This window comes from Gobio gobio, assembly GCF_949357685.1.
Source record: "Gobio gobio genome assembly, chromosome: 20".
Classification (NCBI taxonomy): Eukaryota; Metazoa; Chordata; class Actinopteri; order Cypriniformes; family Gobionidae; genus Gobio; species Gobio gobio.
Window position 1 is genome coordinate 14,258,589 of NC_137113.1, and position 27,728 is coordinate 14,286,316.

A 27,728-nucleotide genomic window follows, 5' to 3' on the forward strand; every position below is an offset into this window, starting at 1 on the left:
TGGCGCAGTTTTGTAATTTTTGCCACTAGAGGTTGCATATTCAAAACAATAACAAAGCTGTAGCTTGACACTGTTAAGGAGCGTGAAATGATGGGAGTTGTCATCTTCACCTCCAACGGCGATGGAAATCAGTCAGACAGGACACTCAAATCATGTTCATGGGTGAGCTAATGAAATAAAGTTTTATAACCATTACATTACCAGTGTTTCCCCTAGGTTTACAGCTTTGGGGTGGGGGGACCTCCCGAAACTACTAGTGTCGCGGAGCGGGAGTGTTACGGATACTCGGTGTTGCCATAGACAATAAATTAATTAATTTGGTAAATAAATATAAACAAAACATTTTTATACATCACACAACTATTTACAACACAACAGAGGTTGGCTTAGCTTGAGTTTTTGCTCTGGATTTTGTTGCTTTTAAGAAAAAAAACCCTAGTTTTTGCCTGTTTAGGTTCGTCACCACCTCCATTGCATTTTTAAATTTTTACCATTAAGTTTCTACACGCAAATCCGTGTTTTTTTTTTTGTTGTTGTTTTTTTGGGGGGGAATATATTTCAGGGCTCAATGCTAAGGATTTTTTTCAGGGGTTCAAATTTTTACTTGCCCTGTCAGAATTTTGACCCCACCACAAAAAAAAAAAGACAAATAAAATAAAATAGGCCTAGTATTGTTTTTGAGCCATATAAGCTTAATAAATAAGGTTATGACTCTAAAAACTAATATCCTAACTCATATATTTTTTTTATATTGTTAAAGACCGTCAGTAATAAAATAAGAACAAATAATCAAATTATGAGCAAAAGCACAAATAAATACAGCAGAACAAACATATACAAATGAAATAAACAGTTATTTTCATGTAGGTCTAAACTAGATTGTCAGGTACAAAAATAGTAATCAAATGTAAAATATCACTGCATAGTCTGCATAAAATTATATGTCACTGCATAAAAATACAGATTAATCCTTATTAAAAGTTATTCAGTCAAGAGCAGTGAGTGATTTTTTTTTTTGTCTTTTGTTATCTCAATATTTATACAGCCAATGACGATATTTTCCGGCTTTCCGTGTGTTGAATGTTATACGGTAGGGGGCGCTGTAGCGCATTTCCTGCACGAGAACAGAATCTCCTGATCAAAACACTGCCGAAGAAGCAACGTGCGATATCATAAGCAGATGCATATGTAAAATAACGCGATCATCACCATTAAACAGCATATACATCACAACTGCCTAATGTTATTGAATGAACTGTCAACCCAGGACGAGTTCTATGACTGGGAAGCTTTGGGGTGTTGATGGACTCGATCTACAACATCTGTGTTTTGTTCATCGTTCAGACGTAACGTTAGTCTTTTACAAAAACATGATTTTTTTCAGCTTTATGCTCAAAATGTTGCTTTTTCATGAAACTTGCAACATTCAAGTGTTGATTAAAAAAATAATATATGAAGCTGGAATAAAACAGTGGGTCTGTTCTTTCTTTTGATATATTGCATGTTTAGATATTCTGTGGACCATTAAAACTTATAAACTTGACCATAAATGCTGGCGGTGACTGGCAAATTTCATGTTTACGTTGATTTAAAAGACCTAACCGACTATGTTTACGATGATACTCAACAAGACAGGCATTTTGATATAATTTTGTGTGAATATTCGCGCGCTGTGAGACGCGTGGCCGTGCGTGTGTGTGTGTTGTGTTGCTGCCCTTCGCGAGTATCAAACTGAGAGACACTTTCTCGTCTATGAGCGCTTGGCTTGAATATTTAAATTGGCAAGGCTTAAAAATGCGGAAAATTACCAGTTTCCGTGAAGATGCAGCTCTGGGAGTGTCTTTCACGCTGGCACTGAACCATCGGGCAATTCTTATTGTCGACCGTAATGACAAATATTTTTTGTCACTCATTCAGGGGGGGGCGGGGGGGCGTTTTGGGAGGGCGGGGCGTCCCCCCTGAACAATGGTAGGGGAAACACTGATTACCATTGACAGGTGACGCAATGAGGAGGGACGTTATACTGGTTAAAAGCGTGCATTTTCCTAGATTTAAACATTTTGGATAATACAAGTATCAATACTTCAGCAAAAACGAATACTAGGTTATTAATGTAAGAAAGTCCTCAAAACAGTTACAGAAGATTACTGCAGCGGGTTTATTAGGCTGCTGTCACTTTAAGAGCCAACGCACGGACACGATATACTGTTACACACGTGCTCTTTCTCAGGGTTTACATTCACTTAAGACATAACCGATTACGAGGATACTTACCAAAACGGCATTTCAACATATTTGTGTGTTGGCTATTTGACCGTTTAGGTGCGTATCTGAGGCCCACAGTATACTTTGCATATTCACGTTCCACCCCATCTCGGAGCGTAAGGAACAGTATCTCTTTCATGGCTTAATACGCTTTTAGTCTTAATAACACTGGTTAATATCAAGCACGTCCCTCAGTTAAGCAACAGTAGACTGCATTTTACAACACTCACTTATTTGGCTGATTTGGATGTCAAGTTTGAGCTTTTATGGAGGAATGAAATTGCACCGCTGTGAAGGAAAGGACGTGTGTGGGACGGAATGTGGCAGAGGCACAATAATAGTTTCACGTCGCTGAACTTGCTTTTATAATCGTTGGAAGCCAAAATCGAAAGAAAACAACAAAAAAACATTATGATTAATCACACAGCCCTAAAATATAATACTGCTAGTGGTTTTTGGATATTTTAATGGAAAAATTTTACATTTTGATGATGTGTGTAGTACGAGATGGAAAAGAAAAGATAACAAAATGTTTACCTTTCGTGTTCTTTTTCATTTGTGTAGTGTCTTTAGCATGAAGCAGAAACAGTTAGTGAACAAACTTCCAGGCCTTTAGGTGTCAATAATTTTACTGTTTACTGCATTTTGTTATTCTTCCAGCTATTTACCGATAGCGACTAATAAATCAGAAGTTCACACACATTCACAGAAAATAGCTTACTTCCACGTTGCAAAATAAAGTGGATAAGAGACAAATGTAAACGTTGTGATGTAATGAAAGTAGTGACAGATCTTTTCTTTTGTATTGTGACACTTCTAAGTGAAAGTGACTATTGTATTCCTTTCCCCCCCTCAACTATTTATACATTCTAATAAAATCATCTGATAAACACATACATCATATCATGTTGTGTGGCACTCATTCACCCAGTCTGGGGACTTGGCATGTGTGTCCGTGCGGTTGAGGTTGGTATGGTGAGTGTTGTGAAGACTGGCATTGTGCCCAGCATGGATTTGGCCTGGATTTTTTTTACAATTTTTTTTTTAAGTACAACCATCTGACCTCACCCTCACCCTCTACCGGTAAAGAAAGTCTTTCCCAGAGCCCAGCATTTTTAGCATTGCATTACGTAATTCCTGACATCACGACACACCTTGAAGTATTATCATAATCAGTGGAAGACAATTAATGAAAATGGCTTAGTGGGAATAAAAAACAGCATTTTATTTCCGTAAAGTGAATTTCAGAGTGAAATAATATTTTTGACAAAAAAATAACGTGTAGGCCAGGACATTTTTACCTTTGCATATATATACATTACCAGTCAAAAGTTTGGACACATTACTATTTTTAATGTTTTTGAAAGAAGTCTCTTGTGCTCATCAAGCCTGCATTAAATTGATCAAAAATACAGAAAAAAAACGTAATATTGTGAAATATTTGTACAATTTAAAATAATGTTTTTCTATTTTAATATACTTTTAAAATATATTTTATTTCTGTGATGCAAAGCTGCATTTTCAGCATCATTACTCCAGTCTTCAATGTCACAGGATCCTTCGGAAGCCAAATTTTGAATGGTAGTGTATATTGTTACAAAAGATTTATATTTTAAAAAAATGTTTTAACCTCTTTATTCATTAAATAATCCTGAAAAAAGTATCACAGTTTATAAAAAAAATTGTATTGGAATTGTTTTAGCACAACTGTATTAGAATGATTTCTGAACGATCATGTGACACTGAAGACTGGAGTAATGGCTGATGAAAATTCAGCTTTGCATCACAGAAATAAATTATATTTTAAAGTATATTAAAATAGAAGACCATTATTTTAAATTGTAATAATATTTCACAATATTACCGTTTTTTTCCGTATTTTTGATCAAATAAATGCAGGCTTGATAAGCATATGAGTCTTCTTTCAAAAATATAAAAAATAGTAATGTTTCCAAACTTTTGACCGGTACTGCATGTATATGTAGCTAACATCAAATTTGATGAGATACAGTTCTTTGTAAGCTGAAATGTTACTCTAAATACCCAAATTCAACGTTATAATGCACACATGATAGAGTATTTCCTGTAACTCTAAACTTTAAGTCTGCCTGATGTTATTTGCTTGGTTCTGTCCTTCAACAGAATGGCCTTTCGCCATATTTATCATTAGAAAAAAAATTTGTCATTTCATCATTTGGAAAATGGAAGAGCTGCGGTGACCAGCTGCTTCTAGCAGATATTGACAGGCTATTAATTGTCCAGGCTCACACTGATTTGCACTCTGGGTCCAGACCCGTGTCCCTGCGGGTCTGCGCTTCTCTGTGCCTGCTCTTTTCTGTCGGCCGTTGCAGTTTTGTTGATTGCGACAAACACAGGAGTACCTCTCAGTGGGCCAGTAATTGAGCCCACGGATCTCTGAGCTTCAGCACAATAAAGCAAAACACTGACACCGACACTAAGTCAAACACACACACGCACTCACACTCACTCTCTGGCTCTAAATGGCACGGGTGATGGAGCTATTAAACATTGCACCATCCGTATCCATATTAGGAATGAGCATTTTCTTTTGGGGATGGGTTACGCGTGTGTGTGTGTGTGTGAGTGTTACACTCGCTTCAGTCGACTGCCTCTCGGCTCCTCCTCCTTCCCTCTGGCATCCTAATGAAGGCATTATCTCGACAAGTCACGGAACATGAAACCGCTTTAATTTGGCTTTTATCAATGTGTTTGCTGGTTGAGAAACATCCTTCCCAGCTCAAATGAAAGCAGAATGCTTTTTGATGCTGTTATTTTTAGATTCTTCTTTTTCTGAGATTGATTCGAAATGGCGTTATGACATTAGGGCTTGCTTTGTCTCATATAATCAGACCTCTGACTAGACTGCATAAGATCTAGTCCACACTGCAGTTTTTTCTGGTCAAGATCCGCCCACTTAGATGTGAAGAGACCATCTGTCCAACATGTATAGTGACCATTTACATTTATGCATTTATCAGTGTGTGTGTTTCTTAGGAATTGAACCTATGATTTTGACATTGCTAGCATCATTTAAGCTGTACGGACACTTTTGTTTTATGTGCCATTTAGGGGGTGGATTTGTCTGAAAAAGATGATGCCACATGTTGTTTTTATATGCTTTAAGACAAACCATGTGCAAATTCATAAGTCAATACCTTTGTTGAGTATTTTCTCTTAAAAACTGCAGTGAACCAAAGAAAAACGTGTTTTGAAATCGCTGGTGTCTGACGTGATTATGTATATGATGTATATTACGATTTTATGATGAACTATATGCCGTTCTCCACTGACGTTCTAAAGCATTTCTAAGGATACTGACTGATACTGAAGGCAGACTGAGATGGCAAATGGGAATATGGTCTGTGTAACATTAGCAATGCATTATTAGCTGTTTAATAACGTAGTCAAGCAAAAGGATGATCATATTAATTACTGTTATGTGTCCGACGTTTTAAAAGCTCCATTGTGCAGCGTTTACCTCAGTAAGAGTCTGAATCTTCTGCATAACGTTATACTAAATGAAGCAAGGTTGTAGAGTTACATTCAAGCTTTTTTAAGGCCCAGACATTTTTTTCACAGGAAAAAACATTTTAAATGTCATTTTAGTGATCAAAGATAAAAAATAATCCCTGTAAAGTCAAAATTAAATGTGTTCTGAGTTTGTCACACCACAGACAAATGTGTTATTAACCACCCAGCCAAATTCGAATCATAAAAAAATCTGTCAAGTTAATAAAATAGCTTATAATAGCAATAAGGAGCATTCTCTGCTCTCAAACGCTGGGGGCGTGTCCGCTGTCTGCGCTGAAACCACGCCCACTCGCGAGAAAGCTGCCGTAAACACTCAAGACAACACTCACGTACAGTTCACTACTGCACCAGATGTCGGCGGGATGGGAGATAATCGGTCCGGCCCCATTCTGCAGCGGATTATCAGTGAATCCCAGTTGTATCGTCTCCGATGGTAGTTTGTGAAACTAACCGGTGTAAAGTCACTGCAGAGGCGGGTGTTGGTGGTGATCCTCAGCTCTCCATCAAGGTAGCTGTTCACAAAATTAATCCACCTCTTCTTTGTATCATCGTTTTTGTTTTGTAAGCTGTTTTGTAAATTGTCAAGCGGGCGAACTGATGAGATTGTGCTCTAGTTATGATCGTGTTTGGGGAGGAGCCAGGCTCAGTGGCTCCACTGCGTCATCAACAGTTCTGATGGTGTTGGCGTCATCGAGCCACCGTTTTAGCCCTGCCCAACATTTTTTTTTGTCTTATCAGTTCATGCATTTTCTGGGAATCAAACCTTTCACCTATGCATTGCTTACAGCATGCTTTATATGCGCTACTGAAACCTTGAAGTTGTGTGTGCGTTACGAATCAGGGCATGTTGTGTGAGGTTGAGATTAGGGATTTTTGGATGTGTAAGATCCAAAGTCACGACTGGCTAAATTATATCTCTCAGGATGAAAAGACCCAGAGATTGTTGGTATCCGCAATCTTCAGCACAGGATGTACAAATCACTGTATTTCACCAGAAAACACACTCCATTTTAATTTAGCAGATGTGCATGTCTAGGCATATGATTGTAGTGATTCCTGGATAAACTGCCGTTGGTGACCGCTCAGTGGCGTAGTGAGGACCCTTCCCAATCCGAATAACCTGATTCTTGTTGACATCATTCACTGACTGAAAAGTCAACATAAAAACCCATTTTACTGCCGCAATGGGAAATGCGGAAGTAAAATGGGTTTTATGTTGACTTTTCAGTCAGTGAATGATGTCAACAAGAATTGCCATTAGTAAAAACAGATTTCTGCTCTACCCAGGATTATTCATATTCATAGATTAAGTCAGAGTAGTGAATGAGTGAAGGAACAAGGGAAGAAAGACACCACACGCGCGCACACACATATACTGTACAAACCGTATATTCTATCCCTCTACATTAACCCCACCCCTAAACCTACCCATCACACAAAAGTGTTAGTATGTTTTTTTTAAGCCCTTTAAGGTTTACAAGGACACAGCAAGTGTCCTCATAAAACATCCATGTCCACGTTGTAATATCCATGTCATTATACACATTTGTGTCTTCATAAACCTGTACACACACACACACACACACACACACACACACACACACACACACACACACACACACACACACACACACACACACACACACACACACACACACACACACACACACACACACACACACACACACACACACACACACACACACACACACACACACACACACACACACACACACACACACACACACACACACACATTTTTCTAATTCAGTTCTATTTCAACAGTTTCCTTTTTCTATACCTTAACTCCAATTTGAACTATAATTCTTTAGTTATTTTTATGCCTCTCTTTTTCTACACGATTCTTTTGATCACAGCCATATTTTATCATATTTGATACCATTCTTTGTCTATTCAATTCATATTCAATTCCAATTCCAGTTCATTTCCAGTATTAATTAATTTTCTTCCATTAATTAGCTTATTTTGATTCCACTTTCATCCCAGTTGAATATGAAGGATTTGAATCAGGTTGGTCTTAATTTACAAGTGCTTACATTTGCATTACACACATCATTTAAAGGTGGTTTGATAGATATATATAATACAATTACTGCAGCATGAGAGCGTTATCTTTCGTAGTTAAACTGATATATATGTGTGTGTGTGTGTGTGTGTGTGTGTGTGTGTGTGTGTGTGTGTGTGTGTGTGTGTGTGTGTGTGTGTGTGTGTGTGTGTGTGTGTGTGTGTGTGCGTGTGCGTGCAAAATATCAATGGACTTCACAATAAATTATCCATTTCACTTTCAGTGCAGGCTTAGTTTGGTTTTTTGTTCCACTACATGGCCTCTTCTCTGTAACTTTTCAGTGGCTCCTATTTCCCCCATTGTCTTCCTGTCTGTCCTGCTCTTATTCACCCTTTGCACAGAATGTCAGGACAGAGGGCCCTTCCTATCTCTACCCTGCGTTTAATTATGCATCAGATTAGAGGGCTGTGTGTGTCTGTAATACAATTACTGCAGCATGAGAGTGTGTTATCTTTCGTAGTGAAACTGAAGTAGTTTGGGTAGCTCCGTGCTGCGGTGTCTCTGTACTGTAGAAGGGAGTTTCCTCTCTAGTTACTTTTGGGACTGTGAAACTTAGTACAATATCTTTAAAAATATTTGTTGTTGACTGTATTAAGCGTTTGCCTTAATACAGACCTTAGTCAGTTCACATAAATGAGGCTGTGAGAAATGGAAGCTCAGTCCATTCAATGGGTTGCACTTTTAACCAGTGTGAAATTCTATTCATTTGCAGTTTTTACATTTACACATTTTGCAGACACTTTTATATGTGATAGTTGCTGGCACCATGACCATGTTTGAACAACTGATTTTACTTTAAAGGCAAAATTTGACTTTATCCATCTAGAATTAACTGGATCGTGAAAAGTGGGCTTAACAGATCAGAAGAGAGCTAGTTGGTTGAAAAGTAAAGGCTTTTTGGTTTTCTTTTACTCCCACAAAAATATTGCAATTGAATTGGTGCTGTACTAACAGTTTAAAGTTTCGTCTTAGTACACTTTTTTGCTTTTTGCTTATTCGTTAAAAGATCGCAATCTTGATTCGTACACCCACACGATCTCATTCTTAAACGACAATGATTAGCCTGTCTGTTAAACTTTTGACAAAATCACACCAGAACAATCAAATAAGATTTGGCGCTGCCGCTGACCCATATAGAGCGGTTTTCATGTATACTGTAGGTATGAAACGGCTTCACAAACTGTCTTTTCAACCATACAATATTATTATTTCTGTGTTACAAATATTCAAATGATCACAGAATTACTTGGATAAAAGTTTACAGTTCGGATTTAAACACTGATGTCTATAGAAGCGATCAAAATCACCTTTTGAAAGTAACGTGGGTGGCACTTTAAAAAATGATTGTATCGATTACATTGTTACACCGTGTCTACGACAGACGTGAACGTCAAAAGGCGACTAAAGCAAATAGAAACCATTATAATCAGTGTTGCGATGCAAATCGACAAATCCCAGACAGTAAACTGAAACCCCGTTCAATTTCTGATGTGCTTGAAGCGCTTGCACTCCTTCTGATTTGAACAAATGGATTTGCAACGGTCGTTTTGTCGCATCCAGTGTAGACAGCCTCAAGCTGTAATGGTGTGACGCAACGCAACAGCTGTCGCATCCGGTGTGACTGTTACAAATATGTATTTGTCATTGAATCATTCATTCAAGAGATTTGTTCAAAAACGCGGATTCATCCATTAAGTGTTTATTCAAGCTATTTAAAATAATTATTTCAAATGAATTAAACAGTTTTCAATAGACAGCAGCAATTAACATTTTGTCAGAACCTCTAGTAAATTGCATGTTATTTTGTTTAATTGTCTGTTCAGAATAGTGATCTCTTTTTAATACCTAACCAGCTCATTCTGACAGATAGTAGTCGTAATTCTGCTAGTATGGGTATGGCGATGTTAGATTCTTTATTCTGACATCCTGAATTATTCTCTTTTTTGGCTATTTTTGAGATAAACAAGACATGGTGGAACTAGAATGAGGAACGTGTGTGTGTGTGTGTGTATACAAAAAATATATATGTATGTTTTACATTTATATATTTTTAGCTATATTGCTCTCTCTTCCTCATATACATCTTTGTTGTTCTAGTTTTCTCTTTGCTTCTGCTGCCAGTTCATAGGATCACATGGGTTCATTGTGCCTCTGTGCTGATCCAGTAACAGGGATTTGGTGCCATCTTGGCACTCTTCTGCTTCTGCGGTTGGAGTGTGTGTGGTCAGTGTTGGCCAGCAGTGAATGGGCCGTAGAGGAAACAGTATTTGTGCCAGTAGCATGCTAAGGGTTAATCTTCCACTGGGTCACAGGGCAAGATGGGAGAGGATGTAATCCTGTTAGCTTGGAGCATGTCTGCTGTGCGCGCGTGTCTGTGTGAGTGCATGTGTGTGCGTGCGTTTGTAAAAAGGCTAACACCTAATCTAGTTCAGAGAATAAGATGGTCAACAAGACATTATGGGGCAGAGAAAAAGATGGGAAGAAAACAGCAGTTGTGGACAATATGTGGAAAATTATAATGGATGCATGTGTGCACAATCAAATAACACATTCAATCAAACCAGCAACCGAATCAAAAATGGCACTTAACTTCTAGTTGATGTGCTTGTTAAGTTTGTTAAGTTTGAAAAAGTAATGATTGGACAGAATCATGGTTTCATAGTATTTTTTTTTATTTGTACAAAATGTACTAATCTAAAATATGTGTATATATTTTCTCTCCTTTTGTTTGTTTCTGTAGCTTCGTTTAAAAAAAACTTGCTTAGTGCCTTCATAGACAGCATAGGCAGCAACTCATTTTCAGCTATTCATTTCATGAGAATTGGATGTTAGCTTTCTCTTAAATTTACAATTTGACATGCTAATAAAAATTATAAAAGCATCAAAATTTGTGCTAAAAAAAGAAATGTAACCTTAAATTCCACCTAACATTAGAGTCTGTCATTTTCAAATCTCCAAATTAATAGGAACAGCATAAAGACGCTGTATTTTAAATATTTTATTAATGACATCTTCTTATTAAGTTCTATGAATAAAGCCCAGTATCACCAGTACCAATACTGCTACTTATGTCTATATTAAATTGACACAATTTCTTGGGATAAAATGAGTAGTTATAGCCATTTAGCATTACAGTACACTCTAAAAAAAAAGGCTCGTAATCATAGGGGAACCTTTTTTAGTGCTATATAGCACCAATTTTGGTGCTTCAGTGGTTCTTCAGCGGTTCTTCAGAGGTGCTATATAGCACCTTAGTCAAAGAACCGGTGAAGAACCTCTGAAGAACCGCTGAAGAACCTCTGAAGAACCGCTGAAAAACCACTGAAGCACCAAAATTGGTGCTATATAGCACTAAAAAAGGTTCCCCTATGATTACGAGCCAAGAACTATTTTTGGTGCAATATAGAACCTTTTTTTTTTAGAGTGTATAATTGAAAGCCATACAAATATTTAAACTTTTAATTTAAGTGAATTTCAATCTTCAAACCCCATTATAGTAAATGTGCCTTTAATATAGTGTGTTGTATATATTGTAATGTTTCTGTCTCTGTCAATATCAATTCTATGTTTGAATGATGATTTACAACAGCTATTTCGAGCATCCAAGACCACGTTCTATCTACTTGAAGAAAAATCCTGGAGAAATCCTGAAATCTCAATAATGGAATGCTGAACTTATTTAAATGACATATCTCAAATCTGACATAATAGCTTATTTTTCAGGCTAGACCAGCTAATGCACAGGTGCAGTCCTAAGCATCTCAGAACACTGACTGGTTGAAAAACGGCTCTGAGTGACAACTTTACCAAATGGCGATTGGCTCTTTTATTTAGAAGGCGGGACTTAGTCCTCCATATTCCTCTCATTGATTAACGCTCATTGATTAATACACCTCCTGTTTTATATTGTACTTGTCCATCTCAAAACTTGCACTATGTATAATAATATATTTCTATGTTCATATACATATTACATATTTATTTTATTTATTTGTAAATTGGATTTGCACTTCTGGTTGGATGCAAACTGCATTTCGGCTCTGTACCTGTACTTAGCTCAATGACAACAAAGTTGAATTTGATTTGATTTGATACTGTGCGGTGTGCGCTGCACTTTCTCCCATTCATAAGAAATATGAGTGCACTTTGTACATTCAACGTTTTTGGCGGAACTCAGAAAGCACAATCATATATTATTAACGCTAGCAAAAGGATGTGGGGAAACATTAGCATTATAGCTACTTCAGGAATGGGAAAAACGCATACAAATTATTTAAAATTGCATAAAATATTTTTAATGCGTTAAACAGAAAATATTAGTCGCAGAAATTAACACACTAATAAAAATACACTCAAAAATTGGGTAAATTGTATTTTTTTTATTGATCATTTTTGTATTGAATGAATTTGAATGAAAGTGTCATGATTTTGTCCACCATCTTGGAAATTGTGGAAACACTTTAGTATGGGGAACACATTGACTATTAACTACAACTTTTGCCTAAATAAACTCCTAATTTACTGCTTATTAATAGTTAGTAAGGTAGTTTTTATAGCGTTTATTTAATGTAGAATAAGGTCCTGCAGAATAAGACATTAATATTCTTTATAAGAGATAATAAACAGTCAATATCTTTTAAATAAGCTTGTCATTTTTAACTTCGGTGATTGACCTCTCTGTGAATAATACACGCAATGCCTAGTATTTGACCAAAATAAGGTGTCTTTTATACTTTATACTGCCTACATTTTGGAACAGTCTTCACATCAAGAGCACACCTTAAAATGCCTCCTACGTAAGCAACCCACTAGGTTTTTGGGCCAGAGCCTGCTAGGAGGCCGGCCCGCTAGACTCTGTTTCTCCCAATGTATTGCTTAAGCACGTCAGATTAGACAGTGTTAATATTTGCAGGCTGACTCAAGCTGATTTGTTTATTGCGGAGTGCTGGGCGGATGAAAGCCGACAGTATTACTCCATGAAGAATACGCCGTCCATGCCGGTTGCACAACATGCATGGATTTTGTAATGTTTGTGTCATTCTTCTTTTATACTGGCCATGTACACGCTGTACAGTTGTCACTCTACTTCTGAGTGCTTAAGTAATGACAGTGATTCTAGGAACAAAGTTCAGAAGTGTCAGGTTTGGTTGTGACGGTGTACTGTACATGGCGACTGCAGAGCAATCGTTTCAGCAAGTTCATTTAAGGGCATGACTTGTCTGAGACCTTTGAGATGGCCCTGATATTTACTTGATGATTAAATGATTCGTATTGCCATCTTAGTCTTGTCTTGTTGTTCGGTTAAAAGACAAGATCAGTTTACAGCAGATTTGTGTACACTAATAAGATTTTTATTTTTTATTTTTTAGGGGAAATGGTTTGAAGTGCAGTTTTCTTAAGCAAGTTTTATTCATCCTTTAACTTAAAATTGTTATATTAATGCGGAAATAATGTATACATTTAATTGATCTAATTTTAAGAATGTTCTTTAATATCACTGATTAAGAATATTATTGAATGCAGCTAATAAGTTTTAATGTTTGATCTGCAATGTTTAATAAGCAAAACATCATACCTTGTATGAATATATAATTTGTCAAAACATTGTTTATTATTTTCTAAAATATGAATTGCATCCAATATCATTGGCCTCCAGCAGTGCGTAGTGGGTGATTTTTACATTGAGAAGATGAATAAACCCCAGTCAAGACATCGAGCTGCTATTTAGACTACCCACGCTTGTGGTGTGTGTGTTGCAAGTGTGAGGAAATGAGCCCTCGGGCTTGTTTGTTTAATTTTACATAACATTCATTCTTCAAGCTCATGCAAGCATATTACATGTTTCAATAATAAGCCCTAGATTAGCTTGAACCTCACCCCCACTCCAACAAACACAATTTACAGTATCCTATCATGACAGGACCAAAGTCACAAGACATACCCTGGATAACTTGGGATATATATATATATATATATATAATATATATATATATATATATATCCCAAGTTATCCAGGGTATGTATATAATATTATATATAATATTTATTGGCTATGCCGATACAATCATATATCAGTGTATTATTTTATTATTTAAGTCATTTTATTTTAACACCTCAGCAGCTGCTTCTCATTTTATAGCTGTGAGAACAAGCCATCAGCCACTTCAAATATCTAACCTGATTTTCTCCCTCTCTCTTGTCCTCTGCAGATCATCAGAAACTGGAACGCGAGGCCCGAATCTGTCGTCTACTCAAACACCCCAATATCGGTGAGTTTGTTCTTTATTATAACTATTTTTAAAGTGCCCCATTATGCTTTTTCAGATAGTACCTTTCATGCAGTGTGTAATATGGCTGTTTGTGTATGTAAAAGGTCAAAGTTTCAAAGATCAAAGTGTACGATAAATTGAGTTATTGGGCCTCATTTATCAATCTAACATAGAAACGAGCGCAGATCCAAGCGCAGAAATCATCTTACGACAGTGATTCATGAAACATTTGTATGCCGCCAATCCCATCGTGCATTTTAGTTTGATGATGAATAGCTGAAATGTCAAGTTAACAACGCTAGAACTGATGTGTGTGTGCGCGTGCGATGCACCTGTATGCGCGATCAATTCGATTTAGTAAAAAACGAGCTTCACAGTTTTTTCTTTTGTTAATGTTATTTCAGTTAAATATATTTTGCGTAGTCCTATTTATTTTATTCCTTTATATAGTTAATTTTATATAGTTAAATTTTTCTCCATTCACAGAAGCGCTGCAGGTGCGTGATGTGACAGTGTATGAATCCTCATGTTCTGTTATTTATGCTGCTATTTGCGCACGTAAAGCTAATTTATTCTGACAATCTAATCTTAACGGTTAATGGTCTACTAATGAGCTTTGTTTGTTAGTCAGGAAAATGATCAAAATGCTCTCATATCAATTCTCTGCCAGATTAGCTATGCTGCACGCACGTGCTGAGACCTGACGTGAGATTTGATTTTAGCCACGCTCACGTGCATATTAATAAATGCCAAGTTTTGCATGGAAGCGGCCATACGACCAGTTTTCTGTTGTACATTGGTTTCATAAATGTGGCCCATTGTCCCCCCCCCCCCCCAAAAAAAAATCAGATTCTGAACTACCGGAAACAGGTCGTCAGCAATTACAATCTTAATTCCTGCTCGAACTTGTGTAGGTTTGTAACAAATTTGTTCACGGCACATTCAAGATTATAGGCCGATACTATGCAGTGTCTACTTTGACCTGCCCTCAAACTCTAGTTGTAGCTTACAACGTGGCCTAACTACACGCGACGCCATGATAAAAGGTATCTTTTCCATGTTAATTTGAGTTTTTGTCCTAACCAGCACAACGGCAAGACGCGATTATTCTATTTAAGAAACGGTTTCTATTTCTGCAACGTCGTGGCTGGAACAGCCACACAAAACATGGCAATGATAACCTCAGGTAGTGTTATATGCTTTATTTAATGTTAAAATCGTGTAATGTGACTTTGAATATCATTTAGTGCTCCCAGCTTTGTAACGTAGTCCTTCTAAAAGCAACAATGGATAATTTACCTCAGATCTTGAAATGAAACAAATGGAAACAAGAACGTTCAAACTGTGAACAAACAAGTTTATTATATGACTATGTATTTTTAGTAATGTTTAAATTGTGTAATATTTGTGATTTTGATTATGTAGGCTACTTATCCATTTCCTTGCGAGTGCTGTCAAGATTAATCTCTGATTCCGTGCACTTGCCACGAGAGCCCGCCCATACGCTGTTCTGATTGGCTGTGGTTTTTGATTGATTGTTGCATCTCCTAGTCGCGTCTGGTGTGGACAGTGAGTGGTGTGTCACTGGAATCTTATCGCGTGTAGTTAGGACACAGTGTTCGGCTCGGAAGAGTTTAGTTTAGTCAACATGTGATGAACATACTGTTTTTCGTGCTGCGAAAGTAAACCCACTTTGCATGCTCTTCCATGGGATGAGGACTTGGACTCAAATTAATACGGCTAAACCGACGCCATCGTTACTGTTCTTTTCACTGTGTATCAAGTGCTGAGGAAGCCTCCAGAGCTGAAATTAAGTTATGGTAATGCACATTTCATTTCCGACAAGCGCTGTAAGCAGTTGACCAATCACAACTTACTGGGTCATTTAACCAATCAGAGCAGAGTAGGCTGTCAGAAAGCAAAGGTTTATAGAGACCAGATCCTTTATCAGTACTATTAAATGAGACCATTTGAAGTATGGGAATTATGAGTCCAAATTCAATAATTCTAAAAAAAAATGTGAGCTGCTTCAAGTTCACCACCCCTTTGTCTAGATTCCAGCTCTTCTCATTCTCTCAAGAAACATCATAAGGGTGCATCATGGGGTTTTGTAAATAAATATTTATTGTATATAGTTCTACATACCTAATTTTGAAGCCTTTGTTTCTTTATATAAAAAGTTACAAAACATATACTACTGTTCAAAAGTTTTGTTTCAGTACGTTTTTTTTTTTTAATGAAATTAATACTTTAATTCAGTAAGGGCACTTAAATGGATCGAAAGAGACAGTAAAGGATTTTATAAAGATTTTATTTCAAATAAATGCTGTTTTTTACTTGAAAAATGTGAGAGAGTAGAAGAAAACCACGAATAAGATGAAGGAAAACGCAAAAAATATTAAGCAGCACAACCGTTATCAACAATGATGATAATAAGAAATGTTTCTTGAGCACAAAATCATCATATTAGAATGATTTCTGAAGGATCATGTGACACTGAAGACTAGAGGAATGATGCTGAAAATTCAGCTTTTGCCATCATAGGAATAAATTACATTTATTTTAAAAACAGTTATTTTAAATTGTAACATGACAGTTTTGTACTGTACATAAAAATCTGATCCCAAACTTTTTAATTGGACTGTAAATTTAGTCAAATGTGTCCAAACTTTAAAAGTGGTAGTGTACATGGGAGTTTGTCGCAGTGAGCATCTGCAGCTGTGTGAGTGTTTATGAGTGTATGTGTGTGTGTTTGTGTAAGCTGGTGGCAATGATGACTGGGACTGAATTAGGCTAAAGTATTTTTGCAGCAAAAACACTGTGTCCTGTGGAACAGCCTCTCCCAAAAGTCATTGTCTAAAATATGAACAATGGAAAAAAATAAAGATTGTGAGGGGAAAATTAACTAATAAAGGGCAGAATTTAGTAGACCGCAATGGAAGGAGAATGAAAATTAAGGCAGAGAGGGAATTGGAGGGAGGAGTGGAGACCGAAATGGGGAGAGACCGATCGATAGAATGAGGAGAAGACCTGAGAGGGCAGAAAAACTGAAAAAAAAGAACAGAGCTATCGAGATGGGGGCGATGGCGACAAAGAAAGAGGTGAAGGCAGAGGGATGGAGAGACCAGCAGAGAGAGATGGAGAGGGATAGAAGAGGAGTGGAGCTCTATAAATAACTGTGCTGAGGTGGGAGATGCAAGTGGGCAGCAGTTCAGCCCAAATACCATCATTATTGCCAATGAGCTCAGGAGTACGGCAAAAGAAGAGGAGAGAGAGTGGAAGAAAACCACAAAGATGATGAAGGAAGACACCTGGTTGAGATACTATGACAGTGTATGAGGTGTAGGGGTTCGTTCATTATGAATAATCTTATCTTTTGATTTATGTCAAATAATAAGAGAGAAAAAATAAATGAAATGCTCTCAATGGAATTATACTTGGATCATGGTTATTTACATATAAACCATTTTTCTTTATTACATTTCCTACAAAAATAACTACATTGTGATATATTCTGTTATATGACTTGATGATAATTGCTCTTACCGTGTTATATATTTATACCCCTGGGGCCATATTACAGAAACATCCAAGATCCAAGACTAGAATCCCGTGTTATTATTTGGTAGCAATGAAAACTAGCCTTCAGGCTAATTTGGGTACATTTACATTCATGAATGTTGATACATTTACACTGTACCTTTAAAAAATAATAATAATAACAACAACAATGGTGATTTCAATAAGGAACTCATTTAGGACAGAAGACTCATTTAGCAAAGAAGTTTCTATAACAAAGATTATTGTTTTTCTGGATTGTCTGCTTAATATTTTTGATGCAAAACCTGTTTGTGAACAAACTGTATATATATCTAACCCCTAAACCTACCCATCACACAAAACTTTCAGCATTTTTACATTTTCAAAAAACATAATTTAGTCTGATTTTTATAAGCTGTTTTCCCCATGGGACCAAACAATGTCCCGACAAGGATTTTCGATATTGCCATCTTTGTCACACAGCTGCAGATGCTCATTGCGACAAACTCGCATGTACACACTACCATTTAAAAGCTTGGACATATTTGACTAAATTTACAGTCCCATTTAAAAGTTTGGGGTCGGCAAGATTTAATGTTTTTGAAAGAAGTCTCTTATGCTCACCAAGGCTTCACTTTTAAGACTTGCCCATGGATCTGACACGCATACTCACAACTCTTTACGTTCATTAACTTTATTTAATTAATTTAAGACCGTACTTAAGAGGATTCTTGCATAAAATGGGCATTTTGACACAGCCAGATTCAAGCTCTCTTTCGCACTTGAACGAACAATAACACAGCATTATGCCAAAATGCCCGTTTTGTTGAGTATTCTCAAAAGAGCAGTCTTAAATGAATTGAATTAAATAACGTCTTAAATGAACTTAAAGAGTTGTGAGAAAATGATCTGCGTCATGTTCGGCAGCAGCAGATCTTAAAGTCACAGCAGCCTAATAAACCAGTTGCTGTGATGTCTGTCATTAATGTTAGTCAAAGATTTTAATCTATATTTAATGTATTATTTATGCAGTGCAGACTGTTTGATAACTTTATTCAATTTCTGTATATTGGACAGGTTGGAAGGCCACAGATAAATTTGACATATATTATAATGGGTTTATGTAAAGATATTTTTTGAAAGCCTTATAAATGTTAAAATTGATAGCTTTCAATTATACTGTAATGTTGACTGTCTATCATTAATGTTTAAAAAAAAGTCATAGAGACATCAGTACCAGTATTAGTGATACTGTCCATCATTCATAAAAAGATGTGTATATATATAAATATATACAGTGAGGAAGTATTTGAACACCCTGCTATTTTGCAAGTTCTCCCACTTAGAAATCATGGAGGGGTCTGAAATTGTCATCGTAGGTGCATGTCCACTGTGAGAGACATAATCTAAAAAAAAAAAATCCAGAAATCACAATGTATGATTTTTTCACTATTTATTTGTATGATACAGCTGCAAATAAGTATTTGAACACCTGAGAAAATCAATGTTAATATTTGGTACAGTAGCCTTTGTTTGCAATTACAGAGGTCATACGTTTTCTGTAGTTTTTAACCAGGTTTTCACACACTGCAGGAGGGATTTTGCCCCACTCCTCCACACAGATCTTCTCAGGTTTCTGGCCTGTCGCTGAGAAACACGGAGTTTGAGCTCCCTCTAAAGATTCTCTATTGGGTTTAGGTCTGGAGACTGGCTAGGCCACGCCAGAACCTTGATATGCTTCTTACAGAGCCACTCCTTGGTTATCCTGGCTGTGTGCTTCGGGTCATTGTCATGTTGGAAGACCCAGCCTCGACCCATCTTCAATGCTCTAACTGAGGGAAGGAGGTTGTACCCCAAAATCTCTCAATACATGGCCCCGGTCATCCTCTCCTTAATGCAGGGCAGTCGCCCTGTCCCATGTGCAGAAAAACACCCCCAAAGCATGATGCTACCCCCTTCCATGCTTCACAGTAGAGATGGTGTTCTTGGGATGGTACTCATCATTCTTCTTCCTCCAAATACGTTTAGTGGAATTATGACAAAAAAGTTATCTTTTGGTCTCATCTGACCACATGACTTTCTCCCATGACTCCTCTGGATCATCCAAATGGTCATTGGTAAACTTAAGACGGGCCTGGACATGTGCTGGTTTAAGCAGGGGAACCTTCCGTGCCATGCATGATTTCAAACCATGACGTCTTAGTGTATTACCAACAGTAACCTTGGAAACGGTGGTCCCAGCTCTTTTCAGGTCATTGACCAGCTCCTCCCGTGTAGTTCTGCGCTGATTTCTCACCTTTCTTAGGATCATTGAGACCCCACGAGGTGAGATCTTGCATGGAGCCCCAGTCCGAGGGAGATTGACAGTCATGTTTAGCTTCTTCCATTTTCTAATGATTGCTCCAACGGTGGAACTTTTTTCACCAAGCTGCTTGGCAATTTCCCCGTAGCCCTTTCCAGCCTTGTGGAGGTGTACAATTTTGTCTCTAGTGTCTTTGGACAGCTCTTTGGTCTTGGCCATGTTAGTAGTTGGATTCTTACTGATTGTATGGGGTGGACAGGTGTCTTTATGCAACTAACGACCTCAAACAGGTGCATCTAATTTAGGATAATAAATGGAGTGGAGCAGGACATTTTAAAGGCAGACTAACAGGTCTTTGAGGGTCAGAATTCTAGATGATAGACAGGTGTTCAAATACTTATTTGCAGCTGTATCATACAAATAAATAGTTAAAAAAATCATACATTGTGATTTCTGGACTTTTTTTTTAAGATTATGTCTCTCACAGTGGACATACACCTACGATGACAATTCCAGACCCCTTCATGATTTCTAAGTGGGAGAACTTTCAAAATAGCAGGGTGTTCAAATACTTATTTTCCTCACTGTATGTGTGTGTATATATACACACATACAGTGATATATATGATATATGATGTATATATACTGCCTTTAAGTTGTTTCTACATTAATTTGGAGAGTAACCATGAAATTATTACAATATAAAGATTATTGAAAACTCCGTTTTAAATCGCGATTACAGATTTTTATTATTAATCGATTGACTACACATACATACATACATACATAAATATATATATACATAAATAAATATGTTTTATATGTGTGTGTGTGTATGCATATATAGTTTATATATTATATATGTATATATAATTTTCAGTTCTGTATTTTACTGATAGTTGTACTAACTGGCATCTTCCACACCTTTTAAGTCTTATCCCACATTGACTTCAGATTCACACTCTGTGTCCAGTGTCTTTCTCCTCCATTCTCTGTTTCTTACTCCTCATTTTTTTTCCCACTCTCTCTGCATTTTTTCCACCCAATGTGTTCTTATCTCTGTTTCCCTCCTCAGGCAATGCCATCTCCTTTTTCTTGCACCATCACCTGTATCTGTCCCTCTCTCTTTCACTTTCCCTCCTGTTGTCTCTCCTAGAGTGGACAGCTTGTCATGTTTTTCTGCTTGGGCTGCACATAAGTGCTGAACAATAGAGCCAATGAAGGAAGAGAGATGGAGAGAGAGAGACAGTATGAAAGGTTAAAGAGGAGAGAGGACTGAGTGCTCATTGCTGCTGGCACAGTTGGCACACACTACTGTGTCTCTTTCCCTTTTCTCTCACTCGCTCAGCAAGTATTAAATTTTTTTTATTGTAGAATGTTCTCCAGAATCATCTAGCATTAAAGACAATATTGTAATTTTAAATAATAATAATTATAATAAATAGTATTTTAATAATAATACAAAATATAATATATCATTATCATATTATAATTAAAATTGTCTTTTTTTGCTGTTTCATTTGCAGAAATTACACATTTATAATAATAATTATTATTATTATAATTTTTTTAATAGAAATAAAACAATAATAATATTAAAGCAGCACTAGGTAACTTTTCAACCTTTATAATATATTTTCAAGACTCTTGTGATGATACATCGACTTACAATAGGTTGAATGACACGTCTGCCATAGCCTGACGGGGTCTGTATCGTTTTTAATCGTACTTTTAAACTTCGGGTTTCGGGTAGTAACCCGAGAACAAAAAGAACTACAAAATTCGACCGCTTTACGGCATATACGTCACTTCCACCACCACCCCCACTTCCTTAAATTCGGACGTGCGAGCCCAACTATCGTTTGTTTGCTATAATGCAAATCGATTTTTCAAATTTGCAGATTCATCTATGGTAGCTTGATATTATAATATTGAAGATATATGGTTATTACCTACCACTCAAACATTGAATTGAAGTATCATATAGATTCTGTAAAACGGTAACCAATAGACTAGGCTACTATAATGACGCTGGCTTGTAAACGTGAGCATCGCGATCATTTGGCATTTGAAAAAAAAATTAAACCCATGAAATTATATTCATATGACATGCTGAAACATATGCCACTGTACCTGGGATGAAGACATTTCACACGCGACGCAAGCAGAACACCTGCATGTGAACTCCATAGACATGTGAACTCCTCCTGCAGTGTTCAGGGCTATCATGGTTGTCATGTCAACAAATGCACGTGCGATGCATCCCCTGATGTATAATGACAGAGTTTACGACAGTAGTAGAGGACAATACTGTTTCCCAACTGTAGGGGGACCCCGAGAGCAAAACCTACGTAGTGCTGCTTTAAAGGTGAAGTATGTCATTTCTGCATTAAGCAAAATTAGCAAAAATGATTTAGACTTATTTTCAGACAGGTTTCTTGTCTTTTCAAACACTTCCCCATCTTCTATTGGTTGAACCAAGATAGTCCCGCCTCCAGATTCATGCTATTGGTTGATCCGATGTTGCTGGTTGGGATGCTCAAACCAACAGAGAAATGTTATGAAAGCACTGCAGTGTTTACATTTTCTGAGGAAATTAAAGGAAAACTGCTAAGTATTTTAACAGAAAAATGGCACTCGACTTCCATATAGCTAATAATATTATAGACTATCGTGTTTCCATCCACTCAAACTTCAGTGGCTCCCAGTCCCGCCCTACATTGTTTCATGCTGAATGTTGGCATACCTATTTTACACAAGTTAAATATGTGCAGATGTCAATTTACATTGCATTTAACCTCTGTCTGAATGTTTATGACTTTATTAAACTCGAGCTTCTGTAATTATTGGCATGAAAGTGGCTCATGTTTGCAGTACCAGTGTCAACAGGCTAGGGCCTTGCTTGTCAAACAATCACTCTGAGGACTATTGACTCACTGCATTACTCTAATAATGTAGAAGTAATTTATCTAATATATGTATTTTCCAACATTAGTTTTGCCTCAATCTCTCTGTTATTTACCCTCCGTCTCTTTCTCTTCCTCCTCCAACTAGTTGCTATGTTGCTCTTTCTCTAGCTCTCATAAGGCTCCTGCTATTCTGGGCAGTGTTTACTCAACTCTCTTGCCTTATTTCTCTCTCTCTCTCTCTCTCTCTCTCTCTCTCTCTCTCTCTCTCTCTCTCTCTCTCTCTCTCTCTCTCTCTCTCTCCATACACCCCCCCCCACTCCAATACACTCGGTGTGTGTCACTGTCTACGTGACACACTGCTTGTGTACATAAGTGAGCTTGTCATCCATATTCTCTCGCTCTCTCTTTTCAATGGATTCTTTTTGTGTCATTTCATTTCACCATGTGCTCATTATGGTTATCTTAAGTCTATAAACGTGACTCATAATTGTAAGCGTCACTATAATAGCGTGTAATTGGACATATGCTGTATGTTCTCATCTGATGTTTTTATGAACGCTGTGTGATGGAGCGAGGAATGCTCAAGATATCCCTCTCATTAAAAACATTTGCTTTCATAATAATCACTGTGTTTGACATTTGTTTAAAGCTAATTCTCTTGTTGTGTTGTGTTTTTTTTAACCCTAGTTCGGCTCCATGAGAGTATCTCAGAAGAAGGTTTCCATTACCTGGTCTTTGACCTGTGAGTATGACCGAAACGTGCACACAGACACTCACACACAGACACTCACTAGGGATGGGCGATATCTTATCGTTTGCGATATACCGGTAAAAATTCGCCCCACGATAAGAATTTGTCTTCCCGCGATAATAACGATAAAGCCTAGTTGATAGCGCGACCCATCCGCACCGTGCCACCGCATGGCCGTGGTGGCTGCGTTCGTCACTTTGTATAGCTGAACGGGGGTTGGAGAGAGAATTTTCTTGTGGTGCCCCCCGCAGCACTTGGTGTCCTACGCGCAGCGTGTGATGGGAGCGGCGGCACTGAATCTGCATCTCACGTGCAGAGCGAAAACAACTATGGCGGAAGCTGCGGAAGAGTTCATAGCTAAACGAGGGGCTACCTGAGGGCGATCTGAACCATACAGATGTATTTTCACTCGCTTAGCACTTGGATTGAGCGCTTAAGAGATTTGCTCTGTCTCAATCGATCGGTAAAGCAAACTATTTCAGTTCATCTCAATAAATGCGCAGTGTATTTGACGCACATTAAACACTAGTGTGAGGCGCGCGACTGAGAGCGCTCAGTGTTTCACACACACTCAAAGAGAGAGCGAGAGAGTCTTATACCACACAGAATTGACGTGCTACATGTAAACAATATTCTTTGTTGTATTTTCCTGTAAAATAATGGCGTTTATTTGGAATTATTCAGCCTTTCATGAACAGGAAGAAACGAATGCACAAACGGGAATCTCATTGGCTGGCGTGCACCTATTACGGTGCCCGTTTTGATTTCAGCAAATCAGTTAGAATGAGCGCTGACAACGTGATTAATATTCATGAACCCAGAAGCTCATTATTCCTTAGTGCAGTTTATTTTTATTAGAAGAATAATTTGTGGTATTATTATCTTATCAACTCAAATTACTGAAGTTCTATCATTAAATCATTATTTTCAACTTTTTTGTAATCTGAAGACATTTTTGGGATAATTACTTTTGCTGTTTCTGCTATTTTTACCTCATACACTCACCATGAGTGTATGAATAAATACAGAATCGGTTTACATGTAAAACTTGTCATTGATTTCAAAATTATTATTGTTTGTATTGTGATGTTTTTCAGCACAGTTGCAATATTTTAAACATTACCTGCACTTTTACAGAAGACAATTATATCTGCAACTTTTCCTTTTCTGAAAAGGCTGGTGTGGAATTTTACGTAAAAAAAATAATTAATTAAATAAATATATATATATATATATATATATATATATATATATATATATATATATATATATATATATATATATATATATATAATATATATATATATATATATATATATATATATATTTAAAAAAATTTTTTTAAATATAATATAGGAGCCTATTTGATGACATGTACGTTTTACTTTATTTAGATCATTGTTTGTTTTTCTGAGACTCGACGCATGCAGCTCTCACTTGTATCCAAAAACATGGGGAATGAAACTACATTTATCGTCATTGATATCGTTATCGCAATAAATACTAGAAAATATCGGGATAAATGTTTAAGTCCATACCGCCCATCCCTAACACTCACACACAGACACTCACTCACACACAGACACTCACTCACTCACACACAGATGCTCACTCACACACAGACACTCACTCACTCACTCACTCACTCAGACACTCACACAGACACTCACTCACACACACAGAAACTCACTCACTCACTCACTCTGACATTCACTCACTCACACACACACACACACACACACACACACACACACACACACACACACACACACACACACACACACACACACACACACACACACACACACACACACACACACACACACACACACACACTCACTCACTCACTCACTCACTCACTCGCTCAGACACTCACTCACTCGCTCAGACACTCACTCACTCGCTCAGACACTCACTCACTCGCTCAGACACTAACTCACTCAGACACTCACTCACTCTCAGACATACACTCACTCACTCTCAGACACTCACTCATTCACTCACTCACTCACTCACTCAGACACTAACTCACTCAGACACTCACTCACTCAGACACTCACTCACTCAGACACTCACTCACTCTGACACTCACTCACTCACTCACTCACTCAGACACTCACTCAGACACTCACTCAGACACTCACTCAGACACTCACTCAGACACTCACTCAGACACTCATTCACTCACTCACTCAGACACTCACTCACTCAGACACTAACTCACTCAGACACTCACTCAGACACTCACTCAGACACTCACTCAGACACTCACTCACTCACTCACTCACTCAGACACTCACTCACTCAGACACTCACTCACTCACTCACTCAGACACTCACTCACTCAGACACTAACTCACTCAGACACTAACTCACTCAGACACTCACTCACTCACTCAGACACTCACTCACTCACTCAGACACTCACTCACTCAGACACTCACTCACTCAGACACTCACTCAGACACTCACTCACTCACTCACTCACTCACTCACTCACTCACTCACTCAGACACTCACTCACTCAGACACTAACTCACTCAGACACTCACTCACTCACTCACTCAGACACTCACTCACTCAGACACTCACTCACTCACTCACTCAGACAGACACTCACTCACTCAGACACTAACTCACTCAGACACTCACTCACTCAGACACTCACTCACTCACTCACTCACTCTCAGACATACACTCACTCACTCACTCACTCACTCACTCAGACACTAACTCACTCACTCAGACACTAACTCACTCAGACACTCACTCACTCAGACACTAACTCACTCACTCTCAGACACTCACTCACTCACTCACTCAGACACTCACTCACTCACTCACTCACTCACTCAGACACTCACTCACTCACTCACTCACTCAGACACTCACTCACTCAAGACACACTCACTCACTCACTCACTCACTCACTCACTCACTCACTCACTCAGACACTCACTCACTCACTCAGACACTCACTCACTCAGACACTCACTCACTCACTCACTCACTCACTCACTCACTCAGACACTAACTCACTCAGACACTAACTCACTCAGACACTCACTCACTCACTCACTCAGACACTCACTCACTCTGACACTCACTCACTCACTCACTCACTCACTCAGACACTCACTCAGACACTCACTCAGACACTCACTCAGACACTCACTCAGACACTCACTCACTCAGACACTCACTCACTCACTCACTCACTCACTCACTCACTCACTCAGACACTCACTCAGACACTCACTCACTCACTCACTCAGACAGACACTAACTCACTCAGACACTAACTCACTCAGACACTCACTCACTCACTCACTCACTCAGACACTCACTCACTCACTCAGACACTCACTCACTCAGACACTCACTCACTCAGACACTCACTCACTCACTCACTCACTCACTCAGACACTCACTCAGACACTCACTCAGACACTCACTCAGACACTCACTCACTCACTCACTCACTCACTCAGACACTCACTCAGACACTCACTCAGACACTCACTCAGACACTCATTCACTCACTCACTCACTCACTCACTCACTCACTCACTCACTCACTCACTCACTCACTCACTCACTCACTCAGACACTCACTCAGACACCAGTCACTCACTCAGACACTCACTCACTCAGACACTCACTCACTCAGACACTCACTCACTCAGACACTCACTCACTCACTCACTCACTCACTCAGACACTCACTCAGACACTCACTCACTCAGACACTCACTCAGACACTCACTCAGACACTCATTCACTCACTCACTCACTCACTCACTCACTCACTCACTCACTCACTCACTCAGACACTCACTCACTCAGACACTCACTCAGACACCAGTCAGACACTCACTCACTCAGACACTCACTCAGACACTCACTCACTCACTCACTCACTCACTCACTCACTCACTCACTCACTCACTCAGACACTCACTCACTCAGACACTCACTCAGACACTCACTCACTCACTCACTCACTCACTCACTCACTCACTCACTCAGACACTCACTCACTCAGACACTAACT

At 38.1% G+C, this 27,728-nt stretch overlaps 1 protein-coding gene across 24 annotated transcripts in view; it reads left to right on the plus strand.

Moving 5' to 3' along the window:
• camk2g1 (calcium/calmodulin-dependent protein kinase (CaM kinase) II gamma 1) overlaps positions 1-27,728 on the plus strand; it is a 102,470-nt gene that overhangs the window by 32,478 nt on the left and 42,264 nt on the right. For all 24 annotated transcript variants that reach the window (XM_079801260.1, XM_079801252.1, XM_079801249.1 and 21 more), the window contains exons 3-4: positions 14,113-14,172; positions 23,611-23,665. In XM_079801260.1, the coding sequence (XP_079657386.1) occupies positions 14,113-14,172; positions 23,611-23,665 (115 nt within the window). The remainder of the gene's footprint in view (positions 1-14,112; positions 14,173-23,610; positions 23,666-27,728) is intronic.